The 23,604-nt window shown below is 41.9% G+C and overlaps 2 protein-coding genes and 1 pseudogene across 2 annotated transcripts in view; 2 read left to right on the forward strand and 1 right to left on the reverse strand.

The window, feature by feature from the left end:
- Nucleotides 1-2,303, reverse strand: part of LOC117630352 — a 6,799-nt gene extending 4,496 nt beyond the window's left edge. Inside the window, exon 1 of the mRNA XM_034363089.1 lies at nt 24-2,303. Coding sequence (XP_034218980.1) covers nt 24-2,303 — 2,280 coding nt within the window. The remainder of the gene's footprint in view (nt 1-23) is intronic.
- An 8,048-nt stretch (nt 2,304-10,351) lies between these two features.
- Nucleotides 10,352-12,868, forward strand: LOC117630353 (annotated as a pseudogene).
- Nucleotides 12,869-19,172: 6,304 nt separating this feature from the next.
- On the forward strand, nt 19,173-21,653 carry LOC117630354 (G-type lectin S-receptor-like serine/threonine-protein kinase LECRK2). The gene has a single exon (XM_034363090.1). It carries the CDS (start codon nt 19,173-19,175, stop codon nt 21,615-21,617), a length of 2,445 nt encoding a protein of 814 aa, XP_034218981.1. The 3' UTR covers nt 21,618-21,653.
- The last annotated feature ends 1,951 nt before the right edge of the window (nt 21,654-23,604 follow it).

Here is a 23,604-nt window from a genome sequence, read left to right on the forward strand (position 1 = left end):
GCTAATCCCAGAAAACTCCGTACCTCTGTAACACTGGTTGGCTGCGGCCAATTCACTACTGCCTCCACCTTCTGAGGATCAACATAAACACCATCCGCGGAAATCACATGTCCCAAGAAATTTACTCTGTCTAGCCAGAACTGGCACTTACTAAATTTAGCAAACAATTTCTTCCTTCTCAGCGTCTTCAGTACTAGTTCTAAATGTTTCATATGTGCCTTTCGACTCTTGGAATACACCAGAATATCATCTATGAATACGATGACAAAGCGATCCAAATAACGTCGGAACACTCTGTTCATCAAATCCATAAATGCAGCTGGGGCATTCGTCAATCCAAATGGCATCACCAAGAACTCATAATGCCCATACCTGGTTCGGAAAGCTGTCTTAGGCACATCTTCTTCTTTAATCCGCAACTGATGGTACCCTGATCTTAAGTCAATCTTGGAAAACACTTTAGCACCCCTCAACTGATCAAATAAATCATCAATACGGGGTAGCGGATACTTATTCCGCACTGTGACTTTATTCAGCTGCCTGTAGTCAACACACAACCTCATGGTACCATCCTTCTTTTTCACAAATAATACTGGAGCACCCCAAGGAGAAAAGCTGGGTCGGATAAAGCCCTTATCTACTAGTTCCTGCAGCTGTACCTTTAACTCTTTCAATTCTGCTGGGGCCATCCTGTAAGGTGCCTGAGATATAGGGCTCGTTCCTGGGAGGAGCTCAATAGTGAACTCAATCTCTCGGTGAGGAGGTAACCCAGGAAGATCATCCGGAAATACATCTGGAAAATCTCGTACCACCGGGATATCTTCCAATTTTAATTCCTGCTTCCTGGTATCCACCACATGTGCTAGATAACCTGAGCACCCTTTTCGGAGCAACCTCTTTGCCGTCATCGCTGAAATGAGGCAAGATGGGAGTACTCTACGCTCACCATAAAATGTTACTTCAGGACGTCCAGGGCTACGGAGTACTACTTCTTTCCTGAAGCAATCCACTGAGGCATGATGCTTAGTAAGCCAATCCATGCCCAAAATGACATCCAAGCCCACCATCTCTAGTGGAATCAGATCTGCTTCCAAACACACATCCCCCACTAAAACTGGACTATCGCGATACACTGTACCAACATAAAAGATCTCTCCTGTAGGTACAGAGATCGCTAACTCATTCCGTAAAGCCGATGGTTGGACATCAGCGTTGTGGGCAAAACTAGGAGTAACGAATGAGTGCGTAGCCCCAGGGTCAATCAAAATTCTAGCAGGGGTCCCAAAAACTGATAAAGTACCTGTAACCACGTCTGGGGATGCTTGCGCCTGCTGTTGAGACATATGATACACCCTGCCGGTAGCTCTGGCACGTCTGCCCCGTCCTTGCTGTTGACTGCTACCCCTACTGGCAACACTCGTCTGGGCTTCACCGCTGGACGAGGCTCCACCAAACTGGGTTCTACTCTGTGTGCCTGTCTCTCGAGGTGGGGCAACAGTCGCTTCACCACCTGGTAACAATAATGGGCATTCTCTCAAGAAATGCCCCTGTTGACCACAGTGGAAACACCCTGCGGTACCCTGTCTGCAGGTCCCGGAGTGAAATCTACCGCACACTGTACACTGGGGGCTTCTCATCCTGCCAGCTGTAGATGGTGGCTGCCTACCGGAACCCCTGACTAAACTGCTCGTAGATCTGCGCCCAGAACTACCACTCTGGGTTGAACCTCCACTGGAACTAGCTCCTAATCGAAAACCTCCAAAACCGCGGCCACTAGACGATCCGGAGCTGTAACTGCCTCTTTTGGATGACCCCTGACTGGGACCACCTGTCTCGTACTGCCTCCTCCGAGGTTCACCTCGGGCTCTCACCATCATCTGGCTGCTCTCAATCAACGAGGCTGACATCACCAGATCTCCAAAATTAGTCAGCCGCTGGCTAATCACAATGTCTCTGATAGAGGCTTTCAATCCCCTGGTAAACAGCTGACACTTCTTGCTTTCATCTTCTACTAGCGGCAAGCAATACTTTGATAACTCATTGAACTTCTTTTCATACTCTAACACCGTCATAGATCCTTGTTCTAGCTGCAAAAATTCCTCCATCTTCATGTTCTGGTAGGCTTGAGGATAGTACTGACTATCAAAGGCCGCTCTGAAAACTGGCCATGTGATGGCTGCTGGATCTCTATACCTTCTTCTAACCGACTCCCACCAGAATCTCGCATTCCGAGTCAGGAAGAACGTGGCCAATGTCACTTTACGATCTTGGGGGACTGCCATTACCTCCATGATCCGCCCCATCTTTTCAATCCATTCTTCAGCCACAGCTGGATCACCATCTCCGTCAAATTCTGTGGCCCCAATCCATTTTTGCCTGATCCGCATATCCCAAGGACGGGTCTCTAGGCTGCCCGGCCCGGGATAGGGCCTGTGTCAAAAGCTCTAGAGTCTGCTGGAGGTTTGGGTCTCCCATCACAGTGGGCATAGGAGGAGCGGGCCCTGAGGGGCCTCCCACAAACGACTGCTCAACCGGTTCCTGGACCGGTTCTGGTGTAGGAAAGTTCTCTGGTTCTGGAGGGGGGGCCTGTCCCCTTACTCGGGACGACTGTCTCGTCGCCCTACGGAAACCACCACGCTTCGGGCCCATTTTCAACTGAAATAAGAACAAGGGTTCAGTAACCAATAGTAAGGTCTACAGGAAGTAAAACCTATGCTCTGATACCAAGTTGACAGGACCCGACCCAATTTTCGCTTTGAAAACCGAGCCGACTCCTGTGCGTGTCCGACACCTGGTGAATGTCTGACACAAATGACCTTTTTACCCTTTCTTTAATTAAATTCTCTTCCGACTTCTGCCGAAAATTCGGCAGAGTCTCCCCTGTAATTTGACCATCCCCAAAGTCTTCCACCTGTCAAACAATTTCAAAAATCCTACCAACAGCCAGTCTAAGTCAACAAACAGGTCACAACTCCAGTTCCTTAAGTTCAACAGGATATCAGAGCATGTTTAACAATTTACAGGATTTACAAAAGAGTTACAACAAAATCCTACACTTTGGTGGTGGGGCGGAAGCTAGGCTGATGGCCCGTTCGGTTTCCTTCGTTCTTCTAAGGCCTGGGGGCGAAAAACAAGTTAAAAGTGTGAGTGGACAAAAATACTGCTTATGAAAACATTTGAGAACATAATAACCCCCGTTTGAAAAACATAGGGATATAAAATTAAAATCTACTCATAATCAACTCGAGACATTTCAATAAATGTAAATAAACATATTTATATAAATGTTAACATGATATACACAGTATATTCGAATAACATATACGGAGTATCAAAATATTGATAAAAATGCATGAAATCGTAACTGCATTAAAACTTAAAATCTTTTAAAACTGCCACCTAACTGTACCCCTGATAGCCGTCAATTACCTGGCAGGTCTCGGGCGCCACGCAGTTCACCCGAGCCGCAAACTGGCGAAATCAGGGGACTATGATCAGCCTGATCTGCCGGCAGGTCCTCGGTGACACCAAGTCACTCAAGTCGCGCAGACAGGATGCAGGGGACCGTAGTCAGCCTGATCCGCGATCCTGGCAGGTCTCGGGGACACAGAGTCAGCCGAGCCGCAATCCTGGCAGGTCTCGGGACACCAAGTTTGCCGAGCCGCAAATCCTGGCACTCACGGTCCGAGCGTCCCCGAAACTCGTGAGGCAAGTCAAGTGCACTGACTAACTGAAATCAGACCGGATGTCCGTCGACATCGGTCCAACTCTGGGTAATCACCAACTGTAGGGTGGGTACATGGTGGTCTAAAATCACTGTTTCTGATAAAATCTGCTATCCTCTGAATTCTGCTAACTCTGGGCTAAGCTACTGTTTTAGCTCAAAAATCTCAATTCTGTTGCTTAGCTAATTTTCATAAAAATACAAGCATTTGCATAATAAAATTTATACTAAATCACTTATTCAAGATCAAATATGAAATATAATTATAAAAATCCTTTTAAGAAAGAAAAGTCCACTCACTGCTGGTCCAAGCTAGCTGGACCTCTCGAGGGTCCCTCCTGCTGGTTAGCCGGACTCCTGGCGCCTGCTTAATCAAGAATAATTAATTAAACAACTGCTGAATAAATAAAAGTTAAATTAAACACCCTGCCCCCGGCTCCTAGAAATACGTGCATTTCATCTCAAGTTACTCCTATGCCCACATTATCCCTTTTTGACACTGGGACCGATTTTGGAAGGTCCGATACTCTGTTAAGCGAGAAACCGTCAGATCGGCCGACCCGGGACCTGTGGGGTCCACGGTGTCCGATGGCCAATCTGAGCTTCCCGGAGGGTTTATCAAACAACGGGAACCAAGTTCTGCGAATTTGGTCCGAATCGGACGGTCGGATCGACCAAAATCGCATTACCGCTTAAAATCCTAACCCTAGCCCCAGGGTTCGCGATTCCGGAGTATCCGGGACTCCGATTCGCGATCCGTCGAATCCTACATAATCCTGAAATCACGTGGACCGACATATCCAAAATTCAGCGCGGTCGAACGGTTAAACAACACTGCACTCACGGATCGCGCGATATGGAAAATCCGTTCGGGGCTCAAACGGACTCCGAATTGAGATCCGCGAAATCCCACGCGCTCGTGACGACACGAGGACCTCAAAACTGGCCAGAGCTGTGCCACCACCCTGGCCCACGCGCCGCCACATGCGGGGGGCAGATCGGGTGTCCAAAGCGATGCGGGTGTGCCGAAAAATCGTGGAACCGAGACTCCAAACTCCTACCCTAGGTAAAACACCCTATTTGGAGTCACTTTTGTTCTTGGGCCACCCCCAAAAAGTGGCCGAAAATGCTCGATCACGGCGGCCAAAGTTTGGCCGATTTTCAAATTGTAAATTGAATAACATAGAGATCGAATCGATCTAAACCCAGTTAACCAACAGATAGAGCACTCAAAATAGGTGGAAAACCATACCTCACTCGAAAGAAATGGTGGCGAAACGGAGGAGATCGAGAGGAGAGAAGTTCGGGCGAGTTCCGTCGGAATTCTGCAGATTCCGATCGTTTCCAGGCGTGCCACGGCCGGCGACTGGTCGGGGAAGATCGGCGAGACCGAGGCGGAGGTGATGGTGCCCTTGCCGGAGATCGAGCCGCCCTGAGGTGGCGACGGGAACGACTGGAAGAGAGGGGCTGGGCGGCGTCGCGAGAGAGAGAGAGAGGAGAGAGAGAGAGAACTGTCGCGAGGAGAGAGAGAGTGAGGGGTTAAAAATCTGACTTTGTCCAAATTACGATTTTGCCCTTCGCGATGTTTTGATCGTAATTTCTTCGTTAAAACTCCGATTCGGGTCTACTCCGTGTCTACGGACTCGTTTCGCCGTGCTCTACGCAACGGCGCAAACGGAATTCCCAAATTCCTTTCTGATCAAAAAGTCAAATTTTTCTCTTAAGAAAAAGGTGAGGGCAAAATCGTCTTTTGGCTAGAATAAAGAAATCTAAATTTTTAGATATTTTGGTTTGGATTCTTACACTATGGTTGGCATTAAAACAAATGCATAATCAATACACTTACATCTCCTTTCAGCCAACCATCGACTTTTTCACGAGGGAAGCCAAGAATTCAATCTCAGCTTCCACGTTTCCAAATTGCATCACCAAACTATGAATAAAAAACAGTTTTAGAAAATAGCCAATATTAAAAATTATATACAGTCATGCTTCTATCTTATAATTGCAAGGGACTTACTTTGGGTCCTGGCGCCATTCCCAACAAAGTTTCAACAAATTAACCAGATCATCATGGGGAATCGCCTTCATTGGGTCTAACGTCTTCAGTCCGGTTGTCTGTGCCGCAGTTTTTGGAACCAATTCACTGGCTTCAATGATCTTCCACTTCGGAATGATCCTCTTCCTTTTCCTTAATTGGACCCCTTGTGCAGAAGCTTTACCGTTATGATTCAACCAGACGTTCAACTTAGATAGCACAGCTGTGTGTTGATCCAAATCAATGTCCCGGATACTAAACTCAAGTTATGTCCCCTCCGTGCTCTCGCCAATGTCACCCCCAAGCAACATGACTTCATTATCTTCTTTCTCACATTGGTTTCTTTGCACTTCCTTTTCCTCACTTCTTTGTCTTTTCACTTCCTTGCCCTCCCTTTTTTTCCTTTGCAGTTTCCCTCCCTTACTGCTTTTTCTTTTCACTTCCTCTCCCTCACTGCTCTGTCTTTGGGCTTTTTTTCCTTTGCTACTTTTTACTTGCACTTGCTCTCCTTCACTTGTTTTCCTTTGCCCTTCCTCTACCCCACTTGGTTTTCCTTGCACTTCACCCCCTTCAATCCCCTCCTCTTCCTTTTCCTCTCCCTCAGTTGTATTACTTGGCCCTTCAGCCCCTTCAATCCCCTCCTCTCCCTTTTCCTCTCCCCCATTTCTATTACTTGGCCCAACACCCCCTTCAATCCCTTCATCTTCCTTTTCCTCTCCCTCATTTCTGTTACTTGGCCCTTCATCCTGTTGAAGTAGGTCATCCATTTCAGCATATCCCTTAAATAGATGTGAGACGACACAGCGATTAGTCCTCTGTTTCAGTAAAGCTAGGTCCCTCCTTACTTCCTGCTCAAACTGAGGACCTAAACATTGGTCCAACAGTTTTTCCATCCGTATGACCTTTAAGTGAATGACGTCTTTTTCCCGCTTTACTTGAAACAACTCGGACCTCAACAAGCTTACCACCTTGTTCAACTCATCAATATCACCACATGAAGAAGGAATTGGCTCTGCCGAGACAACAGCAGGGCGATCCTGTGGCCAACTCCAATATGGCTGTCTCATTTCCTCTTCACTCGGATATAGCGCCCGCAACTGAACTGACTGTTTCAGAATACAGACAAGAGTCATATTAAATCATTCTACTTAATAAATTCATTCAATCTTATCAATAGTTCCAAGGGCTGCAAACCAAACCTCTTTGCTCTGGAAAAAAATAATTGTTCAACTTTCTCATCTCTGGAACAGACGTAGTAGTTCTCCATCGCAAAATACGCGGGACAGCGGTCGGATCAACAACCTTGCAGTAATTCAGGTCCGCCATTCTAGGAATTAATTCATATACCCAAATCTACACAATTCAAAGGACAAAAGTCATTATTTATGTTTTAAAGATATCCTATGCATAACTGACATGAACATTATTACCATGTACATGGAAAGCATACGTGAAACCTTTAAAACTCCAGCCACTCCTTTGCGCTTCACCATGCTTATCCTTCTTGCCCTTCTCATTTCTCCGGCTTGTTCCCGTTACCTTACTTTTCCCCTTCCCTCTTCCGTCTTCATTTTCAAAGCTTTTCACATACTTTGTTGGTGCAGAAAATAGACTGTCTTGGGTTTTGTCAAAGGACACCGAACCCCACGGATACCTATTGAACGCATCCAAGTCCTCTACAAGGGTCAGGTAATTTAGATTGATGTTCAAATGTTTGTCCCTTCCCAAAACCACTAACTCAGCAAAGTAAACAAGAGCTAGCTTGTAGATGTCATCTTCCTCCGTGCACCTCAGAAATGCTTCTTCTAAAGCATTGCATGTAATTCCTTCGTCTATAAAATATCTTTCCCGAAGTCTGATTCCATCTCTCTCTCCACTGGAAACTTCAGGCACTTCCCCAAAACGAAGCCCTGTGATCAAACAGAAATCCTGACGAGTGAACTGAGCAACGTCACACCCTAATAAGAAACTCAGTCCATCCAAGTCTTTCACACCCTGCCCCGCTACTCTACGCAACACAACCCCATGCACAATCTGCCGCTAAACTGAATCTTATCTATATTCAGAAGATGGCCAAAGCATGATGTCTTGAATTGTTCTAATTGTTCCGCACTCAACTTCGCTCGAATTGCAGCTAGAGATGAATTTGCAGCTAGAGATGAATTTGCATGTGAGCAGTTGTTCATCCGTGACGAATATGCCTCTGCCTCTGGCCATACCAGCTCCACGTTGGATCCCATTTCCTCAAATACAATGTCAAATAACGTGAACACATATACTACCATGTATTTGCACAATCACAACTAGTCAGCCAGGCACATTACAAATTTTACAAAGTACATGAGCATAGGGATTACTGATCACAGGCTTTAACATCATCAACGCAATGTGACACATTTTGTGCAAATACATGTTAATGCAATGCTTATGTGAATTACAAACAATTTCACCTTTTTTATTTATGGATCCATACTCGTGTGAGTGCAATCTAGGCAAGTTCTGCACTTCACACACATGACAATTATTGTCATTTCATACACAACACAAACTACATAAATAAAAAATATAGTGGAAGGAAGCAAAGCAAAGCATCTACTCTGCTATCTGCTTGCTAAGCAATTGTCAGATTTCATCTTTCTTTCTAGCTTTTTCTTCAGTCAGCAACAATCGTCATAGATCAACCTTTATTTCAAATGCTTTGCACTTTTATTCATCAGTTTATTATTATCTGTTCTCATTTATCATAGCCAAATTTAGTAACAAATGAAATAATATTTATTTCAAAAAATATATAAATTCTAGCGCCAGAGAGGTACTCTGCACTCTACACTGCTTCAAATGTGGAAGGTTTTGAGGGCCTCCTCCAATTCAACACCATTATCTTATTCATATCATTACTAACATGTTATTGACATGTTATTGACTTTATTTTCATTCGTTTTTTAACATATACCCAAGCAAAAATTAACATGCAATTGAAGCACAAAGAAGAGATGCCAAATCCAACAACATTGATGGTACAAATTTGGGAAAACCATTACTCTAACCCAAACTCAAATTCCATAAATTACTCATCAAATGCTTTGCACTTTTATTCATGAGTTTATTATTATCTGTTTTCATTTTTCTCAGGCAAATTTAGTAACAAAGGAAATAATATTTATTTCAAAAAATATATATATTCTAGCGTTAGAGAGATAATCTGCACTATGCACTGCTTCAAATGTGGAAGGTTTTGAGGGCATCCTCCAATTCAACACCATTATCTTATCCATATCATTATTGACATGTTATTGACTTCATTTTCATTCATTTTTTTAACATATACCCAAGCAAAAATTAACATGCAAGTGAAGCACAAAAAACAGATGCCAAATCCAACAACATTGAAGGTACAAATTGGTTTTCACAGATGCCAAATCCAACAACATTGAAGGTACAAATTGGGGAAAACCGTTACTCTAATCCTAAACTCAAATTCCATAAATTACTCTCCAAATGCTGGTTATTGAACAATCGCAAGGTGTCTGTGTGGGGTCTTTGTGTGGCTTTGCTCCAAAAATGGAACCTATCACTTCCAATGAATACAGCTTCTCTCCTTCCCCTTCCACTGCTTCGCCCCTTCACTGTTCTTCTCTCCTTCCCCTTCAACCGTCTCCTTCAGCCGTCGGTTTCTCAGAGCTTAGTGGTTTCTCAGAGCTTAGTGGTTTCTCAGAGAATTGGGTTTTAGAGCGTTGAGTTTTTGCCGTTCAAACTTTCGAACTTGCCTCTTCTTTTTTTTTCTTTTTTTTTTTTTCGGACCTGCTTGAAATTCAATTCGGGTTAGGAGTTTCTCACCTACCTGATTGTAAAACTTTATCTCAATTCTCCCTAGCCCTTGGATTGATCTGATGGCTATAAAGTGAACCCCTTATAACTTTCCACTCATTATAGTCAAGCCTTTGGTTAATTGCCCGTTCTCCAAGCGTGGGACATTCCACACTTATATAGACCAATCTCTTTCTCTGTTCTACCAACTTGGGGCAAATGTGTCTTAGATTTCATTCAAACTTCCAACAATAATTACTACCAAAACAATTCTCTAAAATGAGCAAATTACCGAAACCAAATGAGTAATGAGTGGAGAGGTCCATGATCTTTTAAGTAATTGATGCAATTTGATCTTCAATTCAGCATACTCTCAACATCGCCTTACATTATTGATTGTATCAAATCATTTATTGGGATAGCACTAATTTGCTATTTCTGACCAATAACGTTTCGACACACGTAACAAAACTTCTACATAACATTGTCGTATTTATCGAGCATAGCAAAATAGTGATACTAAATTTCACTACTGCAAGTAGGGACTTCTACGTTTATGCATTTGGAGGAAATTTCCACAGTAGGACCCAGTTGCTCTCACTAATTGCCGTAAATGACAAGACAACGCGTAAGTCAAGTCTAACTGATCAGCAGGGACGAAAATAGATTACTCAAATATTTATTTTTCTATTCTTGTTTTGTTTAATTGGCCTGGCATTGGAATGCGAAAACAAAGACTTGCTTAATCTTTGAGAGGTTCTCTCTCTCCCTCTCTCACATAGATGGCTTATGTACCGGCAGCTCTGTTCTTACTCTCTGCTTTAATTGTCTTGATCAATGATAATATTATTGTAAAGGCTGCGAGAAATGAGTCCCATGTCATCAAATTGGGTTCCTCTCTATCCCCGGATTCTAATCTGAGTTCATGGCTCTCACCTTCTGGCCGGTTTGCCTTCGGTTTCTATCGACAAGGCAACGGCTTCACTGTTGGGATATGGCTTGTTAATGACCTTAATCAGACTGAGCAAAGCATAGTCGTCTGGACTGCACGGCGAGATGATCCGCTTGTCTCCTCCAACTCTACGCTACGGCTAACGGGAGACGGTCTGCTTCTTCAAACTGAGCAAGGTGAACAAGTACCCATTGCCAGTGATTTTTCAACAACAGCAAGTTCAGCTGCTATGCTTGATTATGGAAACTTTGTAGTCTATGATAATCGTTCTAAGGTTATCTGGCAGAGCTTTGATTCCCCAACTGATACCATACTGGGGGGGTCAAAATCTGACTGCTGGCACATATTTGGTATCTAGTGTGTCTGCATCCAACCACTTTAGGGGACGATTTTCGCTGCAGATGCAGGGTGATGGAAACCTCGTTTCTTACCCGGTAAATATCTCCGCCATTCCCGAAAATGCTTATTGGTCTTCCGGCACTGTTGGTTCCGCGCAACTGCTCAGTCTGAACGCATCAGGTTTTCTCGTTTTGATTCCTGAAACTGCACATCCCTTGGCCACTGGCTCATACCATGCCCATGATGACGGAACTATTATCCACCGTGCAACGCTGGATGCCGATGGGATTTTCAGATTGTACTTGCACAATTACTCTGTGATGAGCCCCAGCTCAAGGGTGTCGATTGTTTGGTCCAATTTGCATAACCAGTGTAAAGTCAAAGGTTTCTGCGGCTTGAACAGTTATTGTGCAGTCCTGGAAAAGACGAACAAAACTGAGTGTCAATGTTATCCCGGTTTTGTAATCAACCCCGTTGATATGTTTCCAGGCTGCTATCAGAATGCTAGTGACGATGGCTGCACTGGCAATGAAGACCCACGGCTGCGGTACAAGGTAGCTTCTGTCGACAATATATCATGGCACATTGACCATCCTTATTCAGTGGTGCCATTGAAGAACCCGCAAGTTTGTAGCGACTCTTGCCTGGAAGACTGTAGTTGTAAGGCAGCGCTATATACTAATGGCAATTGCAACAAATACAAGCTACCACTTAGATCTGGTATAAGAAGCCCAGATACAACAGGATTCATCAAGGTAGATGCAACACACAATCTGCAGTTTCACAATCCAATGGCTACCAGAAATTCGACATTGGTGAAATACGAAACCAAGAATAGTCATGGCTTGATTGTAATTCTTGCTGTGAGTCTGGGTTCCATTGCATGCGTATGTTTTTCCTTTGCAGTCTCCAGTTTCATCATATACATGCACCGACTTCAGAGGTACAAGAAGCTGTTGGATCATACCAAAGTGGGATTGGCTGAAGATAGAATTGTTCAGTTTACAATCGTTTTCTTACACAGAGCTTGAAAACGCAACTCATGGCTTCAAGGAAGAGTTAGGAAGGGGCACTTTTGGAGCTGTTTACAAAGGAACTCTGTCACCTAGCAACAAAATTGTTGCTGTTAAAAGGCTCGAGAAAGTTGTGGAAGAAGGAGTGAGGGAATTCAAAGCTGAAATCACTACTATTGGACGAACTCATCACAGAAACTTGGTTCAGTTGCTTGGTTTCTGTATCGAAGGCTCCCAAAAGCTTCTTGTATATGAATACATGAGCAGTGGCTCGCTTGCACATGTTCTTTTTAATAAGGCCGCGACCGTGCGCCCTTCCTGGAGAGAAAGGGTAGGAATTGTGTTGGATGTGGCTAAAGGGGTGCTCTATTTACACGAAGAGTGCGGTGTGCATATTATACACTGCAATTTGAAACCCCAAAACATACTTCTGGATCACTCTTGGACTGCCAAGATCTCCGATTTCGGTTTGGCGAGGCTGTTAGTGCCAAACCATCAAACAAAAATAGCTGCCGGAGTCGAACAGAGAAGCGGTTACTTGGCACCTGAATGGCAGAAGAACGCCCTGATATCAGTAAAATCAGACATCTATAGTTTTGGTATTGTGCTTTTGGAGACTGTATGCTGCAGAAAAAACATAGAGTTAAAAGTTTCAGTTCCAGATGAGATGATTCTTTCTAGTTGGGCATATAAATGCTTTAAGGCCGGAAAATTATACGAGCTTGTAGAAGATGACGAACAAAATGTGGATTTGAAGACACTAGAAAGAATGGTAAAAGTGGGGCTGTGGTGTGTTCAGGACGACCCAGCTCTGCGTCCCCTCATGAAGAACGTAATCTTGATGTTGGAAGGGACAACCGATATACCAGTCCCTCCATCTCCAGAGCTTCCCCAAGCCTGTTGACTGTTGATTTGTCTTTGTTTTAAGCATTGAAGTAATGTATATGCATATATGTCAAGTGAATCAAATAATCTTGATTTGATATATGGATATAGCTAGACTCATTCATATTTTTATTTGGTGTAGCTTGGAAAATCTCTAGATTTCTTTCTTTCTTTTTAATTTTCTGCTGTTTGTATCATGTCAAATAAAACGTTTCTAGACTTTAATTGATTATAATTTTAATGTTAAGTAGATCCAAACTTAAGAGCATTCACAATGGTGGTTTTCAAATTGGGTCTCTATCCACCACTTTATAGAGGAAAATCTTTGGGGATCTAAAAGCATCTTCATTCTCTTAACACTACAAAAAAAGGAAGCAATAGTCACATTTTTTAAAGTAACTAAGGGCCCGTTTGGTAACGTTTTCGGAGAACGTTTTCTGAGAATATCTTCAAAAAATGGAAAAAAAAAAAAACATTTTCAAGAAATGAAAATGCGTATGGTAGATTAATTACAAAACATCGTTAGAAAAAAAGAATAATGAAAACGTGTCTGGTAGTACAATTTGATAATAATAATAATATGTGAGTTATTTTTCAAGTATATTTTTGCTAATTTATGTTCTAAATAATATTTTTTAAAATGTATAATTTGACAAATAAAAAATTAGGTTTGGTGGCAGTGGCAAAGTTTGATTTTCGTTTATGTTTTGGTTTGATTTTCATTTCATTTCTGTTTTGCTGGGTAGAGTGATGGGGTTGTGCATTTCTGTTTATGTTTTAGGCGTTTGTTTCCTGTGAGAATGGTGGGATCATGAAGTGATGATGATCTAGTTATATCCTGCAAGAGCAAAAATCACAATTCTTCTCTCTGTCAAAAAAACAAATAACCCTCAGAGTTAGTATCACCGCATGGATTCTTTCTTCGGATGTTCGTTCTAAAGAAATAAAATCCCTTATGAACAAAGAGTTATAAAAAGAAAGAAAAGATACAAAAATTGTGATATTGATTGCAAGGTAAGGTAAGCAATCAAGGAAGGAAGCTGGTGGGAGCAGACAACAAGCTCTCATTTCTCCTAGTCTAGAAGGACCTCATGAGATTAGAGCATAAGGTCACCTTCACAGTTCCCTGATGTAGTGGAAACGTGATCAGGGATAGTCTCGCTTCCTGAATGGATGATCAGAGATAGTCTTGCTTCTCGGGCATATTGAGTGCTTACTGATAAGAAAAACAAGTAGATATCGCATCACTAGGTATGGAGAAAACTGAATGTCTTCTGCAAAGAAAATTTAGTAACACATTTATACACAAATAAGAGGAATAGGTAGAACCGGTGAATTTCAAATTAACCATAGGAAAATTGCGAGATTCTCGGGGTGCTTTTGAAAAAATAGCTCCGCGAAATCAGCAAAGCAAGATCAGCTTTGACGAAAATAATACTTGAAAACGCCGAAAGTGCCGACAAACATTAATGGAGGCCGCGTGAAGTTTTGGAATCTGGAAAAGAAAAAGAGAATATGGGGATCCGAGAAGATATTGGGATCCCGGAAAAGTTGCCACATTTCCGTCTATAGATATTGCTTATACAAAACTTGATTGGAGCAACTGCGTTTCAACTCAACTTCCTTCATTTTCTGAAACTTTAGTTTTTGTAAGACTTTCTTCAAAACCTTCTTAAAATGGCTTCCTCTTCTTCCTGCCCAAATTATTTCAATTTAAATGATGCTCCCACAACAACCAGTGACGCCAAAGTTTGGCGCCCATCCTTTGTATCCCAAAATCGTCATCTCACAGTTAATGATTCTGTGATGATGAATGATGCTACTGCTGTCATAGTAGCTAGGAATTTCATTACTCCAATGGATGAAATACTGTTAACAGGGAGGTCTGAGGAAGAGGCTATTGATGACTCAATGGCTTCTAGCATTCAGAGTGCCGCTTCTGTTTCTAACATGGCTGATCGTTTGCGTGCTAGAGCAAACGAGGTTCAGAAGCTAACAACTGAAAATTCGTCTCTTCAAAGAATGCTTCATGAGTCTCAACAGGAGGTTGAGAAACTTAAAGGAGAGAATAATGCCTTGTTGAAACTGGTGAGTTCATACTCCGTTGATACACTGAGAAGGCTAGACATGCTGCAGGTCTCCAATGAAAGAATTTTGGGAGACCATGAGAGGCTCATGGCTAAGCTTAAGAGGCGCCGTCCTCTTCCTTCAGAGGCTTCCAAAACATAATGTAATTTTATAGATTTTACAGGGCCTGCACCTTCATTGCAGGTGGAAAAAATCTATCTGTTATATGCTCCTTTCCTGTTATAATAATTGCGCACATTCTTAAACTTGTACCTGTGGTTTTTACGTCTTTTCAAAATGACGGTTTGGAACCTTGTGCCTTATAGGTTCAAATAACCACATTGACTTTCCCAAATTTCATATTTCAACGCATGTGAGCCCGTAACTTCTGGCCCGGGCTAAACACATACTCAGAATTTATTCGCCCTTTTCAAATGGACATGAAATATGGATTGAGTAAAAGCCACGCTAATATCGCAATATAGTAGTGAAGAGCATTAACTACTATATACCCACAACTTCAAGTTCAGGATCTCTCATATATTTGGATCCATGGGCTTTCGACCCAGATATAACAAAATATGTGGGGAGCCTCAATTCATCATTTGAAGTTTATACTGATATTATCCATTTCACGGTGTATTCTTAACAACCAGAATTCACAAAATATATTTCTTCCTTGAGGTGTCGATTATAACAAAATCGAACTTTATTAAATTCATCATCTTCTTATGCCAAAGAAATATGTGGTGTACCACAATTTGCAATAATACCTCAAGGGTTGTCCATTTAACTGTTGGAACTTTAGGTTCTCAACACTGTTAGATTTTGAACTTCATGCCAAAATCACATATTCTCATGGTATGGATATTTTTACAATTTTCTGTACATATTTTGGGACTTCAAGTCCTTACATAATTGTCCATATTTTGAGAAACTTCTGGCATCTCATTTAATTGCTCATCCATGAGTTTAAGGAACTGCAGGTTCCCTTTTGTATATAGTGACGGTTTACCCAAAATGGTTAATATTTATGCATACGTCACTATTCATGTATACGGTAATATTCATCAAGTCATGAATACGTATCTATTCATGTGTATAGTACATTTGCCAGTACAATTGTTATCCATGTGTACGACACTATTAACCAATACGGTACTGTTACATCTAGGGGTGGGCGCGGTCCGGTTCGGTCCGGTTCACACCTCAAATCGGAACCGAAACCGGTACTATTCAACCGGTTCGGTTCGGTTCGGTTTAGGCAAAAAAAATTTCAAAAATCGGCCGGTTCGGTTCTGACCGGTTCCGGTCCGGTTCTGACCGGTTCCGGTTTTGAACCGAATTATTAATTTTGTATTAATTTAATTTTTTTTGAAAAAAAAATTATTTTTTAATTATTTTTTTTAAAAAAATTATAATAAATAACTTTTTTTTTAGCTTAAAAATGAACAAATAATCCAATTCATACATTTAGAAATTTTTTGAAGTTGAACTTGGAAAATTAGTGATTATAAAAGTTAAAATATGGCATTAGATTTTTAAAATTTTTAAAAATATAAAATATAAAATATATGACCAATCCGGTTCGGTCCGGTCCGGTGCGGAAAGATGTAAAATCGGAATCAGAACCGGTTCGGTCCGGTTCCGGTCCGATTTGTTGACTTTTTTGGTCAACCAGTTTTTTTTCGGTTTTTTTTTCACCGGTTCGGTTCGGTGTTCCAGTTTTCCGGTCCCGATGCCCACCCCTAGTTACATCATTAAGGAACCCCAGGTCCTTATTTACATGTCAAGGATCAAGAATCTTCAAGTCCGATCTTGTCACACCCCGGACCGGCTCCGCCGTAGCAGGATATTGTCCGCTTTGGGCCTCCCTCACTGCCCGCACGGTTTTGTTTCTGGGAGCTCACGGAGCAACTTCCCAGGGTGGTCACCCATCCTGGGATTGCTCCAGCCTCCCACTCGCTTAACTTCGGAGTTCCTACGAACCCGAAGCCAGTGAGCTCCCAAAAGGCCTCATGCTATAAGGATGCGAGGTGTGCCATATAAGGCACATCACCCCCTCTCCGTTTGGTCGATGTGGGATCTCACAATCCACCCCCCCTTAAGGGATCCGACGTCCTCGTCGGCACACTCGCACCGCACGGCAGAGTGGCTCTGATACCAAACTGTCACACCCCGGACCGGCTCCGCCGTAGAAGGATATTGTCCGCTTTGGGCCTCCCTCACTGCCCGCACGGTTTTGTTTCTGGGAGCTCACGGAGCAACTTCCTAGGGTGGTCACCCATCCTGGGATTGCTCCAGCCTCCAACTCGCTTAACTTCGGAGTTCCTACGAACCCAAAGCCAGTGAGCTCCCAAAAGGCCTCCCACTATTTGGATGCGAGGTGTGCCATATAAGGCACATCACCCCCTCTCCGTTTGGTCGATGTGGGATCTCACAGATCTCTTGTTTACAAGTATAGTACCTGAGAGACTGCCAGCTCTTATATCATAATCATCATTAAGGATCTACAGGTCCTGATGTAATTGTATGATGAGGATCAAGGAATTTCTGGTCCTGATTTGCATAATATAAAAACTCATCATACCACACAATTAATCCATAAAATAAATTTCTTGTAAATAAATTACTGGTATGAACTATAAACCCGCACCATACTTTAAATAAATGTAAATGTGCGGTAAAATAAATTCATAAATTAAATTGCTTGCTATATGGACGTTAATCCCGCACCATACCTTAAATAAAATTAAATGTGCGGTAACGTAAATTCATAAAGTATGAGGGTTAATTCCACATCATACTTTAAGTAAAAGTAAATGTGCAATAAAGTAAACGTGCTTGTATGGGCACTAATTCTGCTCCATACATTTTGAATAAAAATAAAGGCATGGACGATAAACCCGCGCCACCCTTTTAAATAGATACTGTTGTATAGGTAATAAACCTACACCATACATTAAATAAATTGTATGGGTAATGAACTTACACCATACAGAAAATAAAATAACTGTGGGGATAAAAACCACCACTAAAAATATAGAAAGTAAAACCGTCCGTTAAAGCTAATAATAGAATTACTATATATATATATATATGAATATAATATATTAGTATGGTCAGAAGACCTTGGGCAATAATTCTAAAAGTTGCAGGAAGCTTTTCCAACCCTTTTTTTTTTCTTTGTTGGAATCTTATCAGCATCATGATTCATTAGTTTGAAAGCTAGACAAATTATGTTGGCTTTTCTTCTTTTCACTTGCAAACTTCACTAGCTTTGGATGTTAGTATGAGTATTAAATTGTGTGGAGAAATAATAAAATAATAGAAAAAGTAAGAGGCAGGGAGCTTATCCTTCCAGTTGGTTTGCTTGTATATCTCTCTAGCAGACCACAGCTCCTCCACTACTTTTCTTCCTTACATCAACATAATGGTTAGTAGTATAAATAATAGTGTAGCACAAAAAAATTATACCTGAGAGCTTCTCGTGCTGATAACGTGCTATATAATGAACGGAATATGTGCTAAAATATTGAGCTGCACGTAAAGTAGATGAGACACAGCATTTAACGAGGTTCGGCTATACCTACGTCCTCGGAGAGCAGTAGCAGTAACTTTTTCACTATATAAAATAATAGGGCTACAACTTTAGTGTTTACAATATGTGTGGCTCACTGAATTTTCTCTCTTGGAGAATTTCTCTCTGCTCTCTTTCCTATCCACTCACTCACCTTCTTTCTTCCTTCTTTTCTTCTTCCGTATATGTTTACAAGCAAATATAATGCCTATTTATAGGCAAAGCAAATGGCTTTTAAAGGAGACATAATGATTTATCCCAAACATCATTATTCCATCTTTTGACTAATACCTTCTAGTTTTATCTCCATCTTTTGACTAATTGCCATCTAGTTTTACCTATGTGGGCTTAATTTCTTTATAACACCTTTTACCTTTTTAGAAAAATTAGCATTTATCCGAGAGTCTTGTAGTTGAAATGATTAATAATTTAATAGTAGTTATCTGTGCACCTCAGATTCTGTGTTTGAATCTACATACAAAGTAACTTTGATCATAATATATTCTTGAAACATAAAGATGGGAAGGTAATTTCTACTATAAAATCTTTACTTCGACATTATACAGATAAATGATAAAGCAATATATTCTGTGTCATGGTAAATATTAGGATTGCGTGGGTTCTATCATCAGCAATGATTTTCATTTGTGGTTGACTCAACAAGAAGACTCGCTCAGTCAACACACCTTAAACCACCGTATTTCTCTCTCATGCCCTATCAATTCAAATTAAGGAATGAAAATAATCCCAGATTTTCATATCTGAGTATGGCTTCCAGTATTCGGATTGTTGCCTTTCTCCTTTCTGTATTTTCTCTAGGAGGTCAAGGAGCTCGACAAAATAATTCTACCCAACTAATAAGCCCAGGCTCTTCACTTTCTCCCATAAGTAGCCCAAGCTCATGGCTTTCTCCTTCTGGCCATTTTGCATTTGGGTTTTATAAAAAAGGAGCAGGATTTGCAATCGGAATTTGGCTGGTGGGAACAGACAAGCAAACAATTGTCTGGACAGAAAATCGCGACGATCTCCCAGTCACCTCAAATGCAATTCTGCGGTTAACAAGTGACGGCAAGCTTGTTCTAAGTGATAGAGAACGACAAAAGAACCTCATCGTCACTACAGGTACTAATTCACCAACGGACTCTGCAGCTTCCTCTGCCTCCATGCTCGACTCTGGAAATTTTGTTCTGTATAACGGAAGACGCGATGTCATCTGGGAGAGCTTTAATCATCCTACTGATACGATCCTTGGAGGTCAGATTCTGCCTGTTGGGGGTTCACTCATCTCCAGTCTTTCGGAAAATGACCACTCAACAGGACGGTTCCACCTCAACATGCAGGCTGATGGAAACCTGGTTCTATACTCGGCAAACAGCGAAAACTCGCCTGCAGATGCCTATTGGAGCTCTGGAACCTATCTCCAACGTCAGCTTCAACTTTATCTTAACGCTACAGGTCGTCTAGTTCTCATCAACAGCACTAGTGGGGAAGAATCCTATGTTTTAGATTATGATGAATCGTCCAAAACCAACTACAAAAACGGTACCATATATCGTGCGACTCTTGACGTGGATGGAAATTTTCGGTTGTATTCTCATGAATCTGATCTGAGTACTGGAAAATTCCAGCCATCCCGTATTCTGTGGCAAGCACTGGATGATCCTTGCGATGTTAAAGGCTTCTGTGGCCTTAACAGCTACTGCACATTTTATGACAATCAACCAAACTGTCTTTGCCTTCCTGGAACAGATTACGCTGACTCCGACCGAAGGATCGTCGGTTGCTTGAGAAACTATACTAAAGTAAAGTGTAATGATGGGAAAGAAAATACATCAAGTTATCACATGATCACCATGGAGAATATGGTAGTGGAAGATATAGTTTACTATGAAGCACTAATGCCGACCGTGAAAGAATGCAGCAGGTCTTGTCTGGAAGACTGCAACTGCGGGGCAGCTGTGTTCTACAGTGGGAGTAATGTTTGTGCCAAACAAAACTTACCACTCAGATATGTCCGAAGGGATCCCAAGGAGTCCAGCACAGCTGTCTTCAAGATCGGCAACATAATAAGTGGTTCCATTGGCAACAACCACAACAATACTAATCCAGCCATCCCGCTGAATCCAAATACCACGGTCGTTACTACCACAGACAAGAAGTTGATAAAGCAAATTATTGTTTTAACTTTAGCTCTCATCCTATTCTCCTGTGCGGCCCTTGCAGTTTCTGGATTTTACATTTCCAAAATCCGATTTCTGCGGTACAAAAGGCTGACGGAGATTAATGGTGATTTGGGGTTGGCTGATGAGGAACTTACTTTGAGAGCTTTTTCATACAATGAGCTGAGAAGAGCGACCAATGGGTTCAAAGAAGAATTGGGAAAGGGCTCGTTTGGAGCAGTTTACAAAGGGGCTTTAAACAAAGGAAAAAAAATCATTGCAGTGAAAAGATTAGAGAAGCTGGTCGAAGAAGGTGAGAGGGAGTTTCGTGCGGAGATGCAAGCAATCGGAAGAACTCACCACAAGAACTTAGTTCGATTGCTTGGTTACTCTGCCGAGGACTCAAAAAGACTCCTCGTGTATGAATATATGAGCAATGGCTCCCTTGCAGATCTCCTTTTCAGGAATGAATGGAAACCTACTTGGAGTGAAAGAGTAACAATTGCACTCGATGTCGCAAGAGGTCTCCTCTATCTACATGAAGAGTGTAAGGCCCCTATCATCCATTGCGACATAAAGCCTCAAAACATTCTGATGGATGAATTCTGGAATGCTAAAATCTCTGACTTTGGACTTGCAAAATTGTTGATGCCGGATCAAACGAGGACTTTCACAGGGGTCAGAGGCACAAGAGGGTACTTGGCACCAGAATGGCAAAAGAACACTCCAATCTCAGTGAAGGCAGATGTTTATAGTTACGGAATAGTGCTTCTCGAAATTGTATGTTGCAGGCGGAACATGGACGTCAATGTTAGAGCAGAGGAGATAATTCTATCTACTTGGGTCTACAAGTGCTTTGTTGGTAGAGAGCTGCATAAGCTCGTGGGTGGTCAAGAGGTCGATAAAAAGACTTTGGAGAACATGGTTAAGGTGGGACTATGGTGTATACAAGATGAACCAGCTCTGCGTCCTTCAATGAAGTCTGTTGTGTTGATGTTACAAGGTATTACTGATATAGCTATTCCTCCATGTCCAACTGCTACCTCCATGTAACTATTAGCCTGTGAGGAAATGCCTTTCTTCTTATATGCAGTTTGTTAAAAGAATAAGCAAGATTGCTAAGGGTATGGTACCTATACTGGTTACATTGTTGTACTAAAGTATCTAGAATCAAAGACTCCTTGAATCAAGAATGTCTCTCATGGGTAAATGATTATTCTCATCAATATGGTTCATTGTATAAATTTAATTCAAGCATATTTTCTATATCTAATTTGGGTAACTCTAATGCAGTTCTCTGCGTTTTTAACTATCTTAGCCATTTAATTAATGCAATGGCTTAGTCTCTCCACATCAAGACAACTTACTTCTATATCAAAACTCAAAAATCTCCCTTCATCTGCACCCTCTTTCGTCTCGTACAATGATTACACAAAATTTTATTTCAAGACGTTAACTGGGTTTGAATTTGATTCAATGAAGCCAGTCCCGAAACCAATTTATAGTTTGATAAGCCTGTACTTGTTGATGCTCAAAATGGCTCGGCCACTATTTGAGTCCAACTTAGTGAGTAGAGGTACTAGGTCTTCAGCAGGGAAGAGGGCTGAAGCCCTTGAGTGAAATGGGTTGGTGAGAGACCTGCAGAAGGTAAAAAGAGGAGAAGCAGTCGTTAAGCTTTGGACACCGGTGTGGTGCCGGCCGAAGGCTCTCCGATGCCTAAGTCAGTTACAGGTAGTAATTCTGGCAGAGTAACAGTGAAAGTAGGGGAATGATCTCCCGTTTTACCTGGGTACTGTTCCCTATTTATAGGGAAGTGAAAGTGGGAGCTTTGCACAAAGTTCCAATGTGGGACTTTGTGCAAGCCGTTGTGGTGGCGACACATGTCCTGGAGATTAGGTTTGGCATTTGGGAGCTTCGGCAGGTGTCTGGCACCTTGGAAGTGTGTCTTCCTTCGGCATGGGAGAAGGCGTGGTTGCCTTGGTGCTAGTCGCTTTGATGCTGGGTCTGCTCGGCCTTGGAAGTGTGTCTTCCTTCGGCATGGGAGAAGGCGTGGTTGCCTTGGTGCTAGTCGCTTTGATGCTGGGACTGCTCGGTCCATTATGGTATAAACAGTACTTCTCATTTTGAGATCAAAATAATTATCTTCAGTTTTCTATACACTTGAAAACCATGTAAACATATTCTTGTTTCTATTACTACTTTCTTCCCCTCTGTGAATGGGAGTCTTGTGGGATTTACATGAGGAGCGAGGGATGGCTATATTTTAATCAATAACACAACGCCACATCGGCTGATTACATTGTTAGGAACCTTCATCATTGCTGAGCTGGATTAGTGACGAGCTGGCATAGTCAGTTTGTTAATTGATTAGTTAAGAAATTAGTTTCTAACCGAATTGGTTAATGAGAGCTTCACAGCCATATTAGGCAATTATTGTATCAAGAATGAGTTGTAGAGAATATTGTATTGTTTCGATAATTCAATAAAGAATACTTGTTACTCTGTGTAATTCTAGGGTTAAGGTTGAAAGGGGTTTAACACACATAATCATATGTGACAGCTGTTAAAAGTTTTATATAGTTCTGCTAGTAACTTTCTCTCCGAGGAGGGGCCTTGTGTTTGATTAGGTAGTTGGTAAGGCAAAGCTAACTAAGGCAATTAGGAAGATCAACACACTAACTGAGACACATCCCATACTTCTACCGAACGCAGTAGTGGGGAATTCTTCGCCATGTGGAGGTAGAAGAGGCAACGAAAGCATCGACTTTCTTTGTGCTAGCAACGGCGGGGAAAAAGAGGATGCAAGCATTATCTGAATGATCAGGCTTAAAGCTATAGGCGGCTAGTATAGTCCACTTGTTACTAAAGTTATTTGCAAATTGACACATTATCTCCCACATGATGTGGTACAGTCCTCTAGTCTTTCTCCAAAGAGTTTTAACACCCAGACACATGTTCCCCCAACCAAAACAAGAGCCATTCATTGGTATTTAAGTCTTCCTCTAGTCTTCATTGATTGATTGGTAAAAGTCTTCCTTTA

The sequence above is a fragment of the Prunus dulcis genome, chromosome 6 (genome assembly GCF_902201215.1).
Source record: "Prunus dulcis chromosome 6, ALMONDv2, whole genome shotgun sequence".
Lineage (NCBI taxonomy): Eukaryota > Viridiplantae > Streptophyta > Magnoliopsida > Rosales > Rosaceae > Prunus > Prunus dulcis.

What these genes read in the sequence shown, in the direction of transcription:
- LOC117630354 (XM_034363090.1), top strand. Translation starts at nt 19,173, where the DNA reads ATGGCTTCCAGTATTCGGATTGTTGCCTTTCTCCTTTCTGTATTTTCT.